The 15,667-nt window shown below is 45.1% G+C and overlaps 1 protein-coding gene across 1 annotated transcript in view; it reads left to right on the forward strand.

Annotated features, from left to right (window-relative positions):
- Dnah8 (dynein axonemal heavy chain 8) overlaps positions 1–15,667 on the forward strand; it is a 227,096-nt gene that overhangs the window by 153,331 nt on the left and 58,098 nt on the right. The window contains exons 75-81 of the mRNA XM_052744492.1: positions 292–482; positions 3,141–3,262; positions 6,887–7,005; positions 8,316–8,518; positions 11,648–11,721; positions 13,902–14,054; positions 14,771–14,926. Of these exons, the coding sequence (XP_052600452.1) occupies positions 292–482; positions 3,141–3,262; positions 6,887–7,005; positions 8,316–8,518; positions 11,648–11,721; positions 13,902–14,054; positions 14,771–14,926 (1,018 nt within the window). The remainder of the gene's footprint in view (positions 1–291; positions 483–3,140; positions 3,263–6,886; positions 7,006–8,315; positions 8,519–11,647; positions 11,722–13,901; positions 14,055–14,770; positions 14,927–15,667) is intronic.

Genomic DNA, 15,667 nt, shown 5'->3' on the forward strand with positions numbered 1-15,667 from the left:
TCCTATAACTCTAGTTTTAGGTGATATGATGCCCTCTCCTGGCCTCCATGGGCAACTGCACACATACACTTAAAAATAAAAAATAGTTCTTAAAAAAATATGGTGGTGATTGATTGAGGCAGATACCAGACACCAGATGTCAACCTCTGGTGGCATAGACATACCTACACACACACACACACACACACACACACACACACACACACACACACACACACACACACGTTTTATTATTTCTAGTCTTTAAGAAATTGTTTTTTTAATCTCTTTGATTTTAAAAATGGATTGCAGATCTGAAAAGTCCCCACTACCTCAAAAAAGAATTACAAATATCATCGAGTACCTGACGTACGAAGTCTTTACATACTCAGTGAGAGGCCTGTATGAAAACCACAAATTCCTCTTTGTACTCCTCATGACGTTAAAGATTGATCTTCAGAGGGGGACAGTTAAGCACAAAGAGTTTCAGGCTCTGATTAAAGGTAACATGCTTGGAGTGTGGCGGGGTCGGCTTGGAGCGTGGGGGGGGGGGGGGGGCGGGACTCTGGCTCTGATGGGCTCTTTGAATATACTTCGATGCCATTCCAGGGATGTCAGAGGGAAACAGTGTGGTACCCGGATGAAAGCAGGATTGTTCCCCTAGTCTCCCTCTCGCCCTCCTCTGCCCTCTTCCGATTTCCATTAATATAGTTCTGTTTACCAAAAATTTGGGCTAGTCCTAACTCTGCGTTTTTAGTTACATCACCGTGTTTGGTTTCTTCTTTGTTTGTGGTGGTGTGGAAATATGGGGCAGGCTGGCACGCAGCAGAGACCTGTGCTCAAACAGGATGCTGTGGAGCAAGAGAATGTTGTGCTGGAGACTAGGTGACTGGGATGCCGACCACAGCCTCCCGTCCTACTAGTCAACTAGTCACTGATGAAACCAAGAGGGCCCGGGGGCACAGCCGGTGACTGAGACACATGCAGCTTTGAGATGCTCTCCCATTCAGACAAACCCTCGCGCTCTCTCTTCACTCCTCATTAAAGGCACCCGGTCAGACCAGGAAGATTTGTCAAAAGAGGCAGGCCTCTTTGAAAGAGGGTTTGTGAGTGAGAGGCGCCAAGACGCGGAAGGACACGTGAGGGGTGGTTTCCTGGGATGGGGGCGAGTACCTTACCACAGGAAGATGGGCGCTCCCCTGGGCTGTGGTGGGGGCATATTTGTGAGCCCATTTCATCACGGTGGAGAGCGAGATTGCAGAGGGCCAGCACAGCCGGCAAGGGGACTTCGGGTCCAATTCAGTTGGCAGTGGGGAGCCTTTGAGTGTTTTATGGGCAGGGATATGGCAGGAACAAAGCAGTGCTTTAGGAAGATTAATTTGGAATTGCGCGATGGGTTGATTGACAGAACTACAATAAGTTCAGCAGAAAAGGAGGGTATTTTCTGGACAAAGCTGGTTTATTGTACGGTCTGCTTTAGTTTTGAACTGGCTTACATTTTGATGGAATTATTTTTTAAAGGATAGTATGGCTTATTTTTTTTTAATGCTTTTTCATAGAGTTAACAAATAGACTCTTATATCATGGACTTTTTTTTTTTATCATTGTGAACTCCATACTCAAGGGAGAACTAGTGATATTTATGGCCACGGCAATGTTTGATTTCCCAGGAGTGACAGTTCTTAGGTATCAATTATTTCTTGTTTTCTGTGGTATTTGTAAGGTGCCTTTGACTTTCTTCTCTAGCTGAGGATGTCAGGGCACTTTGGAAAATGGATACCGGGGGCAAACCTGCGCTATGGATCAACGGACAGCTCTGTTTCCTTGCCGGTTTATTCTAGAAAGATAGTATCTTTGTTTTTGCAATAGAACCCCAGGGGTTCTCATAAGCTGCTCATAGGACCCGAGTCTTACAAAATATGAGGAGGATACAAATTAAATGTCAAAATAATCACTAATGATGACATGGCTTTTTGTAACCTCACAGCAGCCACATGGTAGAGTCCTGCTACTCCATTATTCTGTTACTCTCATCTGACAGATGAAAAAAGGAGAGAGAGAGAGAGAGAGAGAGAGAGAGAGAGAGAGAGAGAGAGAGAGAAAGAGACTCAAGGTTGTTGGGTAGCTCATGACTGCCTGTAGCTCCAGCTCCAGGGAGTCTGATGCCTCCCTTTGGCCTGTTTGGCCTGTGTGAGCAGTTGTGCATATGTGTGCCCCATTCACACACACTCACCAAGCTAGTGTAAGAATCACTGTTTTGCATGCATCTGACTTAATAATAGTGGAGCTTCAGTTACAAGACAATGCCACTAAGGACATCCAGCTAAGAACTTTCAAAACTGTAAAGATAACCCTCTATTTTGCTTAAGAATGCCCATCTTGCGTATGCTCACTTTGACTGATGATTTGTTTTTGTTTTTGTTTTTGTTTTTGTTTTGTTTTGTTTTTCGAGACAAGGTTTCTCCGTGTTGTTTTGGTGCCTGTCCTGGATCTTGCTCTGTAGACCAGGCTGGCCTCGAACTCACAGAGATACACCCGGCTCTGCCCCTCGAGTGCTGGGATTAAAGGTGTGCACCACCACTGCCCAGCATGGTGATGCAGTTTTAAACATGGCCTGCTGTGGTACACTCACATTCTTTGGCGGCCTACAGGCTCCATGACGGCACTGTTGAACCCTCTTCATATTCTTTTAAGTCTTTGCTTATCTGTAAGCTGTCCTTGCTTCCCCTTCTCTTCAGTGCCCATATCATGAATGAATGAATGAATGAATGAATGAATGATTTGAACACATTGCCACTAGAAAGAAACCTAACTCTGATCTTCCTCCCTCTTCCACTCCCTTTAATTTCCTCCCTCTGTCTGTCTGTTTATCTAACCATCTATTTAGCCTGGTGGGAAATATTATCGAGTGTAGAACTGGAGGAGTGATGGGGACTAAAAGACAATTATAAAAGTCACACAAAGAAAGGTCATCCTATCCATTGGCAAAAATTTTACAACTCTCAGGTGGCTAAATAAAAATGTAAACCACCACACCCATTCAAGAAGAGCTCATTGGTATCTCACTTTTGTGACTGGGAAAATAAATTTCTAAAAGTGAATAGCAGGCTGGCGTGATTGACGTGTCTGGTGTGATTGACGTGTCTTTCATGTCTCCCCAGGCGGAGCCGCTCTGGACCTGAAGGCGTGTCCCCCCAAACCCTTTCGCTGGATCCTGGACATGACGTGGCTGAACCTTGTGGAGCTCAGCAAGCTCCCCCAGTTTGCAGAAATTATGAACCAGGTAAAGGAAGAGGGGCTGAATAAAAACAGGTCTGCAGATCAAAACACAGTAGGTTGGTCAACCAGGGCCTCCTAGTGACAGTTTCTACCCCCAGAGGAACAGCAAATAAAAGTATGGATTTAGATGGTTGCGGTGGGACCCACCTACAATCCCAGTTCACCGGAGACTGAGGCAGGGGAACCAGGTGTTCAGGCCATTCTGACTGACATAGTGAGACCCTGCCTTGAAAGCAAAACAAAGATTAAATCAGTGGTTCTCAACTTTCCTAACGCTGCGACCCTTTAATACAGTTCCTCATGTCATGGTGTCACCCAACCATAAAGTTATTTTCATTGTTACTTCATATACTATAATGAATCACAATGTAAATATCTGTGTTTTCTGATGGTCTTAGTTGATCCTTGTGAAAGGGATTCAATCCCTAAAGGGGTCTTGACTCACAGGCTGAGAACCACGGAATTAAAGCCAAGACTGTGGCCTCCTGGGCCGGGGACGTGGGGTGTGGATGGACGGACTTCAAAGGGAGCTCTTCATAGGCATTGGGAATAAACCTTCCTTCTACATGGTGGACAGAGGGTTTGTGTGTGTGTGCTCAACTATGCATGCACATGTGGGCACATGCATGTAGGAGCCAGAGGTTTACCTTGGGTGTCGTTCCTCTCGCTCCATCCGTCTTACTCACCAAGTAGGGTAGGTTGTCTGGGACAGAGTCCTAGGGATCTACTGCCTCTGCTTCCCCGGTGTTGGCATTATAAGCACAGGCCTCCACGGCCAGCCTTTTACATGGGTGCTGGGGATTAACTCGGGGCCTCATGGATAGCTTGGCAGGTGCTTTACCAGCGCAGCTGCCCCCAGTCCATCCCTTCCGGCCTATTCCCTTACCCCAGCCCCCAAGGGTTCTTTCTCCAGTCCTGCTTGAGTTACACCCAGATGTATAAGGATTGGGTGAGTGGACCCTTCCATTGTATCAATGCTTTTGCATTTTACTTCTGCTTGCGAATTCGAATTGGAGTCAAATCAAGAGGATGGTGTACTTTTACAAAATATCAAATTAGCTTATTGGTGCAGACATAAAGTGACCTGGAGTAATGGCTCAGTGGTTAAAGCGCTTGCCACGTAAGCAGGAAAACCAGAGTTTAGAAGCCCAGGCAGATGCCTGGTGGGCCTGGCAGCCTCAGAGGACAAATGCAGAGTCCCCAGGGTACACTGGATAGAGATACTCGCCATATCTAGGACCTCTGGGTTTGATCTACCCCTGAGAATAAGGTGGAAGAGCAACAAGTCACTGCAGTCTTCAGGGGGCTGTTTAGATGCACTTCAAAACCCCTCCCTTATCTCATACTGCCCCAGGGACAAGGCTGAAGCAATTGATCTGCAGAGTTTATCGAGTCTGGTTAACAACCCACTCTCTGCCGTGTCCTCTTCTATGAATCTCACAGAATGCACAGCTTTGAGTGGTTTCCCACCTCTCTGGGCCCCAGATAAGAAGGGTAGAAACCAGAGGCTGGGCAGATGGCGCAGTCCGTGACGTGCTAGCCACGCACGCAAGGGGACCTGCCATCAGACCCTCGGGACCTACGTTTAAAAAACAAACCCCTCGGCTGGAGAGATGGCTCAGAGGTTAAGAGCACTGGCTGCTCTTCCAGAGGTCCTGAGTTCAATTCCCAGCAACCACATGGTGGCTCACAACCATCTGTAATGAGATCTGGTGCCCTCTTCTGTCCTGCAGGGATTCATGCAAGCAGAACACTGTATACATAATAAATAAATAAATCTTTTTTTTTTTTTAAAAAGAATCCTTTAAAAAAAAAAACAAACCCCCAAAACAAATAAACAAAAAACCCAGGAGACTTGGTGCTGTGTCCACAATCCCAGCGCTTGGGAAACAGAGACAGCAGGACCACTGGGGCCTGCAGGCCAGCCAGGCCAGCTGAAATGGTGAGTTCCAGGTTCAGTGAGGGACCCTGCCTCAAAAACTGAGATGGAGAGTGATGGAGGAAGTCACCTGATAAGGACTTGTGCCTGCTGAGTGGCTCAGATTCACAACCCATATACCATACATGCGGGGGAGGGGGGTGTGAAGGAGAGGGAGAGGGAGAGGGAGAGGGAGATAGGGAAAGGGGAGAGAGAGAGAGAGAGAGAGAGAGAGAGAGAGAGAGAGAGAATATCTAAGAAAAAGTTCAGTCTGTAGGCCTGGCACATAGGATCTGAGATGTGAACTTCTGCCGTCTGCTTTTAATGCTCACCATAGGTTTCTCAAAAGTGCTGACAAACCATATTCCGAGGACCCCAGCCTGGCCGTTGCTGAGGATTATGGGACAGGCTCAGCAGTGCAGGGTTTATAATTAGACTCAATGGCTCTTGGGCAGCAGGGGCACCTTTTAATGCTTCTGAACCCCCTAGGTCCGCTGCATGCGTCCCGATGAGCAGATACTTGAGACCACTTGGAGAGACTTCGCCCGCTCTCAGCTTTAAGGTCTCTCTAGGAAAATAAAAGTTTGGATTTTTGGCTTCTCTTGCTATTTTTAAGTAGAGATCAGCATTCGGGGGAATTGGTCCACATCCGTGGTTCTCAGTGGAGGGCCATTTTGTGCCACCCCCAGCAGGGTATGTGGTAGTGCCTGGAGATATTTTTGATTATTCCAACTCAAAGGCAGGGATGCTACTGGCATCTAGTGGGTAGAGGCCGGAGATGCTCCGAAGCATGCTTACTGTTACCAAATCGATTAGGGTTAGAGCCTGTGCTCACAGGCTCAACCGCCTGTCCCAATAAGCCAATTAAAGAGACGAATTAATAGTGGAAAGCAGAAAAATGAGATTCAATGTAGCCACATTGAGAAGAGGGACAAAGAGATCTGGTGACTCCCTGCTCCCAATCTGTCTTTAGGGGTGTGATATAGGATTCAGGTTTAAACTGTCGACGTCAAAATGTGTGCCTGAGTGAGCAGGCTAGCTCACAGTATGAGCAGGCTAGCTCACAGTATGAGCAGGCTAGCTCACAGTATGAGCAGGCTAGCTCACAGTATGAGCAGGCCAGCTCACAGTGTCAACCTGCCCGTCACTGACTCCACCACTGTGTCAGCTCCGGTCTCGGCTGCACGGTGGCCTAACAAGTTGTCAATCATTCTCCGTGAGGCACATTCATTCCTCTGGCTGCTTCCAGGACCCCAGCCCTCCCTTCTCCTAGCATGCGGTTCCTGGGTGAAATTCCAATTTCTAGGGTCCCGTGGTTTGAATATGTTAACCATAGGGAGGGACACAAGCGTCTGCCTGCCAGTGTGGTTACACTACCATGCCCAGGACAGCCCTGCACTTTATAAAAAATGCCCTTCCCCGAGTGTCACTGTGTCATGATTGAGAAGCCTTGGTCTGTTGTCATCCTGGCTAACCATTGTGTCGCTGATACGTTGTTCTAACTGTAGGGAACAGCCCCGGAAGGCAATTAACAAAACTGGAAGCAGTAGTTACACTGTATCTGTTAGTCAGGCCTTTGTAAACAGTAGTGGGTTGTTGGGCTTTGTAAGGGAAGAGCGTGCAAGAGTGGCTCTCTGGGGTCCTTTGGAAGGTCTGGCACATTCCCATCTCACGCAGTCTTGTGGCTTGCTTATCGGCTTTTACTCGTAGATATCTCGGAATGAGAAGGGGTGGAAGAGCTGGTTTGACAAAGATGCCCCGGAGGAGGAGATCATCCCTGATGGATATAACGATTCCCTGGATACCTGCCGCAAGCTCCTGCTCATCAGGTGAGCACAGAGCCAGCAAGACCTGGAAGCATCACTCACTGTCCCTCGTCCCAGGTCTGACCTCCGCAGTCAACATTGTCGCGTCCCCACTGTTCTGTGTGTTGCGTGGGGGAGCAGCCCCGCAGTTCCTTGACAATGAATGACGGCGGGGAAGGGGTCTAGTTCAGCAATATATTAACAGTAGTGCTTTGTAGTGAACACAGGAAAGAAAATGTTTTTATGTCTCCTTTATCCATTTGATATTGGGTGAATCATTCATTATTGAATTTACCTCTGTAAAAAAAAAATGATGGAACTTGGGCTGGTGAGAGGGCTCAGTGGGTAGAAGGCTTGCTGCCAAGCCTGACCAACTGAGTTTGGTTCCCTGGACCCACACTGTAGAAGGAGAGAGTCAACTCCAGCGAGTTATCCTCTGATCTCCACACTCTTGCTGTTGTTTGTGCACAAGCACACGCACACACACACACATACAAATACACATACACAAATACACACACAAACACACCTACACACACACACACACACACACACACACACACACACACACACACACACACACTATGAATAACAGAGGTGGATTATTTAGGGACGTTTTATGTTTCCTAATGTAGCACATTAGAAAATTAGAGCTTGCCGTTGGAAATGCTGTTTGCTGGCTTTTGTCACCCATGAGGGTGATCAGAGTGGCCGCAGTGGTGACTTCCTGCTCAGCAGAGTATGAAAGGGTTACTTGTTTTCACTGAAATAAGCACATTTGTCTTTTACCCATCATTTTAAAACTGGACCCATGTCACACGAGCCGTGTCATTAACTGATAAGTGAGAATCTGTTTGAGAGACAGCACCTCGAATCTAAATGATCAGCTGTCTGGCATCTATTTATTCGGTGTGTCTGTGAGTGTTGAGTCTGTCAGGGTGTGTGACACACAGATGGCCTGAACACAGATGCTTGCTGAGAGCTTACTTCTGGCCTCTTGGGCACCTCCATCCTCTCTGAAGACAGCAGAGCTTCAGAGTCCGTGGCAGGTCAGCCTCCACCACGGACTGAGGCTGGCAGAGGACACTCTGTTGTTACTGACTCTACCCTGCTCCCTGCCAGTGCCTGGCACCAAAACCTCACACGATTAAATCTGTGCTCATCCAGGGATGGCAAAGCTTGCCGCCCCTCTCACACAGCCCGGTGGAAGGGAGGATTCGCTTGCTATCCCTGTGTTAATTAAATGTGTGACCTTCACACCTTCGGAATTAGATAGAGACAGAGGGGGAGCATGTTGAACTTACTTCTTCTAATTTTTTTTTATTCATTTCAAGATCGTGGTGCCCAGACCGCACCGTTTTCCAAGCAAGAAAATACATCGCTGACTCTCTTGAGGAGAAGTACACAGAACCAGTTATCCTGAATCTGGAGAAGACGTGGGAAGAGAGTGATACACACACACCTCTGATTTGTTTCCTGTCCATGGGCTCTGACCCCACCATCCAGATTGATGCACTGGCCAAAAAACTGAAGCTGGGTATGAAATTTAACAGCATACCTGTGTTTGCTCTGAATATCACCATTCATAGGTGATTCTTAGAGAAGTATCTATGGCCAGGCTTGGTGGTGTACATCTTTAACCTGGCACTCGGGAGGCAGAGGCAGGCAGATCTCTGTGAGTTCAAGGCTACCCTGATCTACAGAGTGAGTTGTAGATGAATTTCTAAGTGGTCTTATTAAATAAAAAACACGGAGCCAAATATAGGGGTGAAAGCCTTAGAGATCAGGGAAGTAGGAATAGCTACCAGCCAACCTTTCCTCACCATGCCGCAGCTTCCAAAGTGCTACTTCCTGTCTACCTACGCCTTTATTGCCTTGCTGTTCTGCCCTCTCATTGGCTCTTAGTCCAGCTACCTCACTTCCTCATCACTTCCTGTCTGTACAGACCTCCAAGTCTATGGTTGGTACTGGAATTAAAGGCATGTGTCACCACACTTGGCTCTGTTCCTTAGTGTGGCCTTGAATATACAGAGACCCTGCCTGCCAAGTGATTGGATTAAGGGCGTGTGCTGCCACTGCCTGACTTTTGTGTTTACTTAAAATGGCTTGCTGTTTCCTCTGATCTCCAGACAAACTTTATTTATTAACATACAAATAAAATATCACCACAGTGAGTCTCAGGCCAGTCAGGGTTACATACTGTGACCCTGTCTAAAAAGAAAGAATGAGAAAAAGGAAATTGTGTATGAAACAAAGCTATACTTAAAAATTGAGCTTTTCCCCCTTCTTTTTATTCATTTGTACCTGAGACACAGGTGTCTTTGAGCAGCCAAGGAATAAAGCTATATCTATTACAGATTGTTTTATCAGCAGATGGCCGTACTGTCGGCCAGCAGGTAGCAAGAGCAACGAGGAGCAATTGTCTGCTGCTGCCATGTTTATATAAAATGACACCGAAGCGTATTTTGTTACCAACTGAAAAACTGGAACCATTACTGTAATGTCTGATGACCAGGGATTCATTTGTTCACGCTTTCGTTCAATAACAAGTCAGTAATGAGTCACTCAGAGGTTTGGGGATAAACAGAACACAGCTGGAGAAGACAGATGTGAACAGAACTGAACAGGATGTGCGACAACTGTAGTCACATTCTGTAGGAGTAAGTGATGGCTCATAGGTTCATAGCTGCACAGATTCTGGAGAAAGCACCACGTTCTTTAAGATCTTATTTTTAATTGTGTGTCCATGTGTGTCTGTGTGTAGATGTGTGTGTGTGTGAATGTGGGTACCCACAGAGGCTGGGAGAAGGTGTTGAATTGCCTGGAGCTGGACTTACAGGCAACTGTGAACTGCCTGATGTGGGGGCTGGGGACTGAACTTGGGTCCTCTCTGAGAGTAGCAAGTTAGCAAGTTAGCCTCTTAGCCTCTGAGCCATCTCTCCAGCCCTGACCCCCTATAAAGGAGCACCACATTCTTGATATTAGATATATTTTTTCATTACCAATAGGAGACAGAAAGAATATTATCCCAGGGAGGGGAGTCAGGACAAAGAATTGTAGCGCCTAAACATGTCAGCAGTGATGGAGTCAGGGGCACTCAAGGATGGGGACATGGTAACAGGCTTGCACTATCCTATATCCGCGTACTCAGGGAACCTGGGTGTTGTTGGCATTGGTATATAAAGTCACTATAACTGTACTTACAGAGTTGATTCCTTTACTTGATAAAGATTAGAAAGCATTTCATGGTCAGTGAGAGGGCTCAGCTGAAAAAGGTGTCTGCTGCCAAGACTGATGATCTGAGTTCAATTCCCGGAACTCACATAAAGGTGGAAGGTGACAACCAACTCTAGCAAGTTGTCCTCTGACCTCCACACTTAGGCCAAGGCATACATATGCACACACATGCACACACACACACACACACACACACACACACACACACACACACAGTCAGCCAGAAGGACACACACACACACACACACACACACACACACACACACACACACACGATAGTAAGATCATTTTTTAAAAAGTTCAACATCCATATTTGACTTTGCAAAGTTAGGAGCAGACTACCCTATGAAGTGATAGATGTGTCGCAGACATCAGCCCCAGACTCGCTGGTGAACAACTGAGACATACCCATTAAAGTCAGACTTGAGACAAAGATGTCTGCCCACTGCCACGGTGATTAAACGTCCTTGCGGAAGATATAGCTAACGTATTGTGAGGATCATAAATAAAAGATGTAACTACTGAAAAGGAGGGACCAAAAATGCCACCATTACTCTCAGACAATGTAATTGTCTAGCTTAAAACCACAAATGAATCAACTGAAAATTATCCTACTTAATAGAACAGTTCAGTAAGGTGACTACTCACAACATAAATATTTTTTAAAAAAATCAATTGTGCTTTCTTGTAAAAATAAAATGTAAAAAATTCCATTAACTTCGCAATAAAGATGAAATGGGTCATTTTTAAAAATACCCATTTAAGGAAAAATATAAAACTTTCTCAGTGACATAGAAAATTAATTCAAATAAATAGAGTTAAAACTGATTCCCAGCATAAGAATTCAATATTGTAAAGGTGTCAATATTTTATAGATTAGTCTATAAATTGAATATAAGTCTAATTGAAATTCAAACATCATTTTCCCCTAATTGGATCCCAGGAAGATATTAAATCATCAGAAGCATAGATGGACAAGAATAGCCACAAAAGCTCGAAAAGAAAAAACAGTAATTGGAAATGAACACTCCTAAATTTTTAAAGCTTTATCAAATGGCAATAATTTAATCAGTATGCAGCTGGCTAAAAGCAAGTAAACAAATCAAGAGAGCAAAATGAAAGACCCCAAATTAGACACACACATACACACACACACACACACACACACACACACACACACACACACAGGAGCGTGCGCTCACATATGCACACATAAACACATGCATACATGCATGTACACTCTTTTGGAGTCCAACCTGTGTCTTTTGCCGTCATATCCCACCCTCCCTCTGGTTTTGGTATCTTCATTTCTTTGTGCAGCACATTTTCTGGTCAGCACCATGGAAAGCCAGGTCCTTCTGAGAGGAAAGGAGGGAGGGAGACCGTGGTAAAATTGACATCTTGTCATTGTGAGCTTCTTGTGTTGCAGAATGTAGAACTATCTCAATGGGACAAGGGCAAGAAGTGCATGCTCGAAAGCTGATTCAGATGTCCATGCAACAGGTATGCAACCAGGAGCCATCACCATTTTGACCTAAGTGTTCCAATTCCTCCGTCCATCTGGTCTACCTTGGAAAGCCATGGTGATTGGAAGCTTCCTTCCTCTGATGTTCTTTTCCCATTCTTGTTGATGCAGAGTCAGACCTTTGGTTGTCTGTGAACCTTACATCTCAAGGCAGTTTCCTCCTTAGAGCTCTATGGGAAGGACTGTTTTCTATGTCCTTTTCAAGCTGGCTGTTTTCTATGGTCCACATTCACCTTTGTTTTTCTGTTTCATTCCATCCATCTACCCATTCATCCATCCATCTACCCATCCATCCATCCATCCATCCATCTATCCATCCATCCATCCATCCATTTACCATCTGGAAGGAACAACATCTGGTTCCTAAGGTTACAGCTCCAGCCATTTTGGAATTTCATGATCACTATTAATAAAGGGACAAATCAGGACAGTTAAATTTCAATTTTCAGTTAAAGGCGGGCTTTCATTTTTCATTAATGGATCGTTGCGGGCAAATAAGAAATAGTTGAGGACTTTCTGTTTAAATATTGATGATGATTTTTATGGAAGTGGAATGTTGAGAAGTGGTTGGCGTTGTGCCTAATAAATACACAGATCGTTAACTTTCTAGAAATGCTTTGCAGATAGCCATCTCAGCTGTAATAAGAAAGGGTGTAATTTATAAAAGTAAGACAAAAATCTTGGTTTGTTTTAAAGTGTTTGGTCTCATCATGTCTGTGGCGACTTTGTCATGGCTTTCCCCTGGGAATTAATGACCAGTGAGGGTTAATGGTCCAAAGCTCTACTTAGCTCATCAAAATTTCAAGCTGGTCATTAATTCTCAAGTGCCCTAAGCCTTAATCTTTATCACCTAATTAAATTCAATAATAAATTATATTTAATTTATATATCAAGGCAATGATGTGCAATTATTTCTACGTGAGTCAAGTCTTCCACCCCTTTGGGTGATTTGTCTCTTCTACTTTGGGCAAGAGTGATCCTTTTTGTAGTTTCAGTGAATGGGAAAATTTTAATTTAAATATTAAATTTACTTTCAGCTTCTTTGGGGTGATAGTTTTTGTAACTTCCATATCTGTTTCTCACAATGTATTGATAATGGCATTATCAGAAAGAAAAAAAAATAACAAATACAAGTGTGGCCGTACTGTGACCTTGAGAAACCCCAGATTTCAAACACGTCTGATGTTGTTGAATACCGAGTAAAGGACCAGGAAGTACTGCATTCATGATGCTGAGTTCCATCTTCTCCTAGAGAAGTCTCTATGAGCCCAGTGCATCCATCCTCTTTGCTGCGTGAGCCAGCTCGACTCAGATTTTTTCCTCCCAGTTGAAGGCACGTTTTAAGTACATTATCATGCATTACTGCATTTGACAGTTTATAGATGCAGTTATCTAGTCTACCATAGTAGTTACATCTAAATATTAAAATGTTGATGTACTGGGCACGGTGAAGCGTACCTGTAATTTCAGTACTTGGAGGTCAGGAGAAAGAGACTTGAGAGTTCAAGGCTAGCCTAGGCTACACGATGAGTTCAAGGCCAGCCTGAACAGTAGAGCCAGGCACTGACCCAGCAAGTGAGTGGCTGGTCTTGTTTTCATAGGGGGAGCGATTGTTTCTGACTGACTGACGGTTAAAAACTGCTTTATTTAACCGTTTAGGTGGAGCTTAATAAATTATGTTCTCAGGAGTCCCTGGGAAAAGTGATGACGATTTAGAGCTCGGTTAGCAAATGGCCACCACATACATCACCTCTGACTTTCAGAAGGTGACAAGCTCTTTTATGGATGACTGTGAAGCTGTCTTGGTGGTTTGAGGCTGCATGGATTCTGACATACGTTAAGCAAGGCTGTGCAAGTTACCAACCTCACCATTAGATGGCGCACACACTCAAGTTTTCATTTCTAATCTCTGAGGAGCCAGGTGCAACATCGTCACTCCTTAGCCACTTGACTTCAAGTCACCACATTGGGCCAGGGACAGATGACAGTATTAACATGCAGCTTTTTTTTTAAATTAGTAAATATAGGCTCAAAATAAAACAATCATGCCGTAAGCAAACTTATTTTTGAAATGGTACATTTTGTTTTGGTAAAATAATCACAAGATATAAAAAATAAATATGAGCTCTTTTTTGTTTTGTTTTGTTTTTGGATACAGGGTGGTTGGGTATTACTGCAAAATTGTCACCTTGGTCTAGAATTCATGGAAGAATTACTAGAGACGTTGTTGACCACAGAATCCATGGAGGACTCTTTCCGAGTATGGATAACCACTGAGCCCCACGACCGATTTCCAATTACATTACTCCAGGTTTGTGACTGAGAGTTAACCAAGTCCACGGCATGATTCATGATCGACGGCACTGAAGGGTGGGTGGGAAGGGCAAGAGGATTCCTTAGATAAAGGTGCTTGTCACCAAGCTCGACAGCCTGAGTTTGCTCTTCAGAACCACGTGGTAGAAGGAAAGAACAGGTTCCTACAAGTTGTACTCTGACTTTCATGTGCGCACTGTGGCATCTGCTGGGCCACCCGAAGAATAAATAAATGTCATGAAACTTTTAAATGAGGGAACACAACAGGGCATATTAATCTTGACCAGAATCATCAGGCTTATATAGTACTTCCACAAAAGAATTCTAAGGCCATATTAATTTGTTCACCAATCAAATGTAATTGGCTTTTACTCTGACGAATTCCAGCCCACTATGCTACAAGCATGTTGTTGTTGTTACCTAACATATCATGATTTCTCTTTTATTAATTAATTGATTCATTATATGTATATGGTTGTTTTGGCTGTATTTACGTATGTGTGCCACATGCATGCAGTGCCCATGGAGACCAGGGATTGGGGTTATAGAGACAGTTGGAAGCTACCTTATGGGTGCTGGGAACTGAACCTGGGTCCTCTGCAAGAGCAGCCAGTGTTCTTAACCACTGAGCCATCTCTCCAGCCCCCATACCATGATTTCAGTTGCATTCTTTATAGTACTTTGTAACAGTAAGACAACTACTTCTCCCAACAGACTTCTCTCAAGTTTACAAATGAGCCACCCCAAGGTGTTCGGGCAGGCCTGAAAAGGACATTCGCTGGGATCAACCAAGACCTTCTGGACATCAGTAACTTACCCATGTGGAAACCCATGCTCTACACAGTGGCGTTTCTGCACTCCACCGTGCAGGTAACCTGGAGAGCAGTGTTCACTAGGGGGCGCTAATGAGTTGGTGTGGCCACCATGGGAGAAGTTCCTGGAAGGATGGCATCAGCCTCCCACCCCTCACTTCCTCCCTGGGAGTTCACCCCATCTGGCTTAGTATGCGTTTGTCACAGATTCCGCCTGCACCCCCACTGTGCAACTGCCAGCTTCTTGGGTACAGAGGTCTCGCCTTTGATCCTGCCGACTTACTCTCCTGAGGTCACAGCATTGTGAGGGCATAGTCACAGTGCCTTGGTCATTTTTTTCCTTACTCTGAGACCTACCCAAGGGAAGCAGTTTAAGGGGGAGGGATTTACTTTGGTTCACAGCTGCAGATGGTTAAGTCAGATGACTCGGGGCACTCGACATCAAGACAAGGAAGACACATTCGTGTCAAGAGCATGTGGCAGAGGCTGGTCACCCTGTGGTGGCCAGGAGACAGAATACTGCCACAGACCAGATAGCCCTCAAATTCTAAACCCTCAGGGACCGACTCCCTGCAACCCAACCCCTCCAAAAATGGCACTGCCAACTGGACACTCGGCCTTCACCACATGAGCCTGTGGGGGGCGTTTCCTACACACACCATAACACGGAGCAAAGTAAATGTTTGTACAATGAACAAAGAGATTATTAAGAGCCAAACTTAGTCTTGAAAGTGCCTGGGTTGGCCAAGAATTTGATCCACACCCTCTCGGATAGTAACAACTACTGCTTTTCAAGATA

Source organism: Peromyscus californicus, unplaced genomic scaffold, assembly GCF_007827085.1.
Source record: "Peromyscus californicus insignis strain IS unplaced genomic scaffold, ASM782708v3 Scaffold_19__1_contigs__length_69161282, whole genome shotgun sequence".
In the NCBI taxonomy this organism is placed as follows: domain Eukaryota; kingdom Metazoa; phylum Chordata; class Mammalia; order Rodentia; family Cricetidae; genus Peromyscus; species Peromyscus californicus.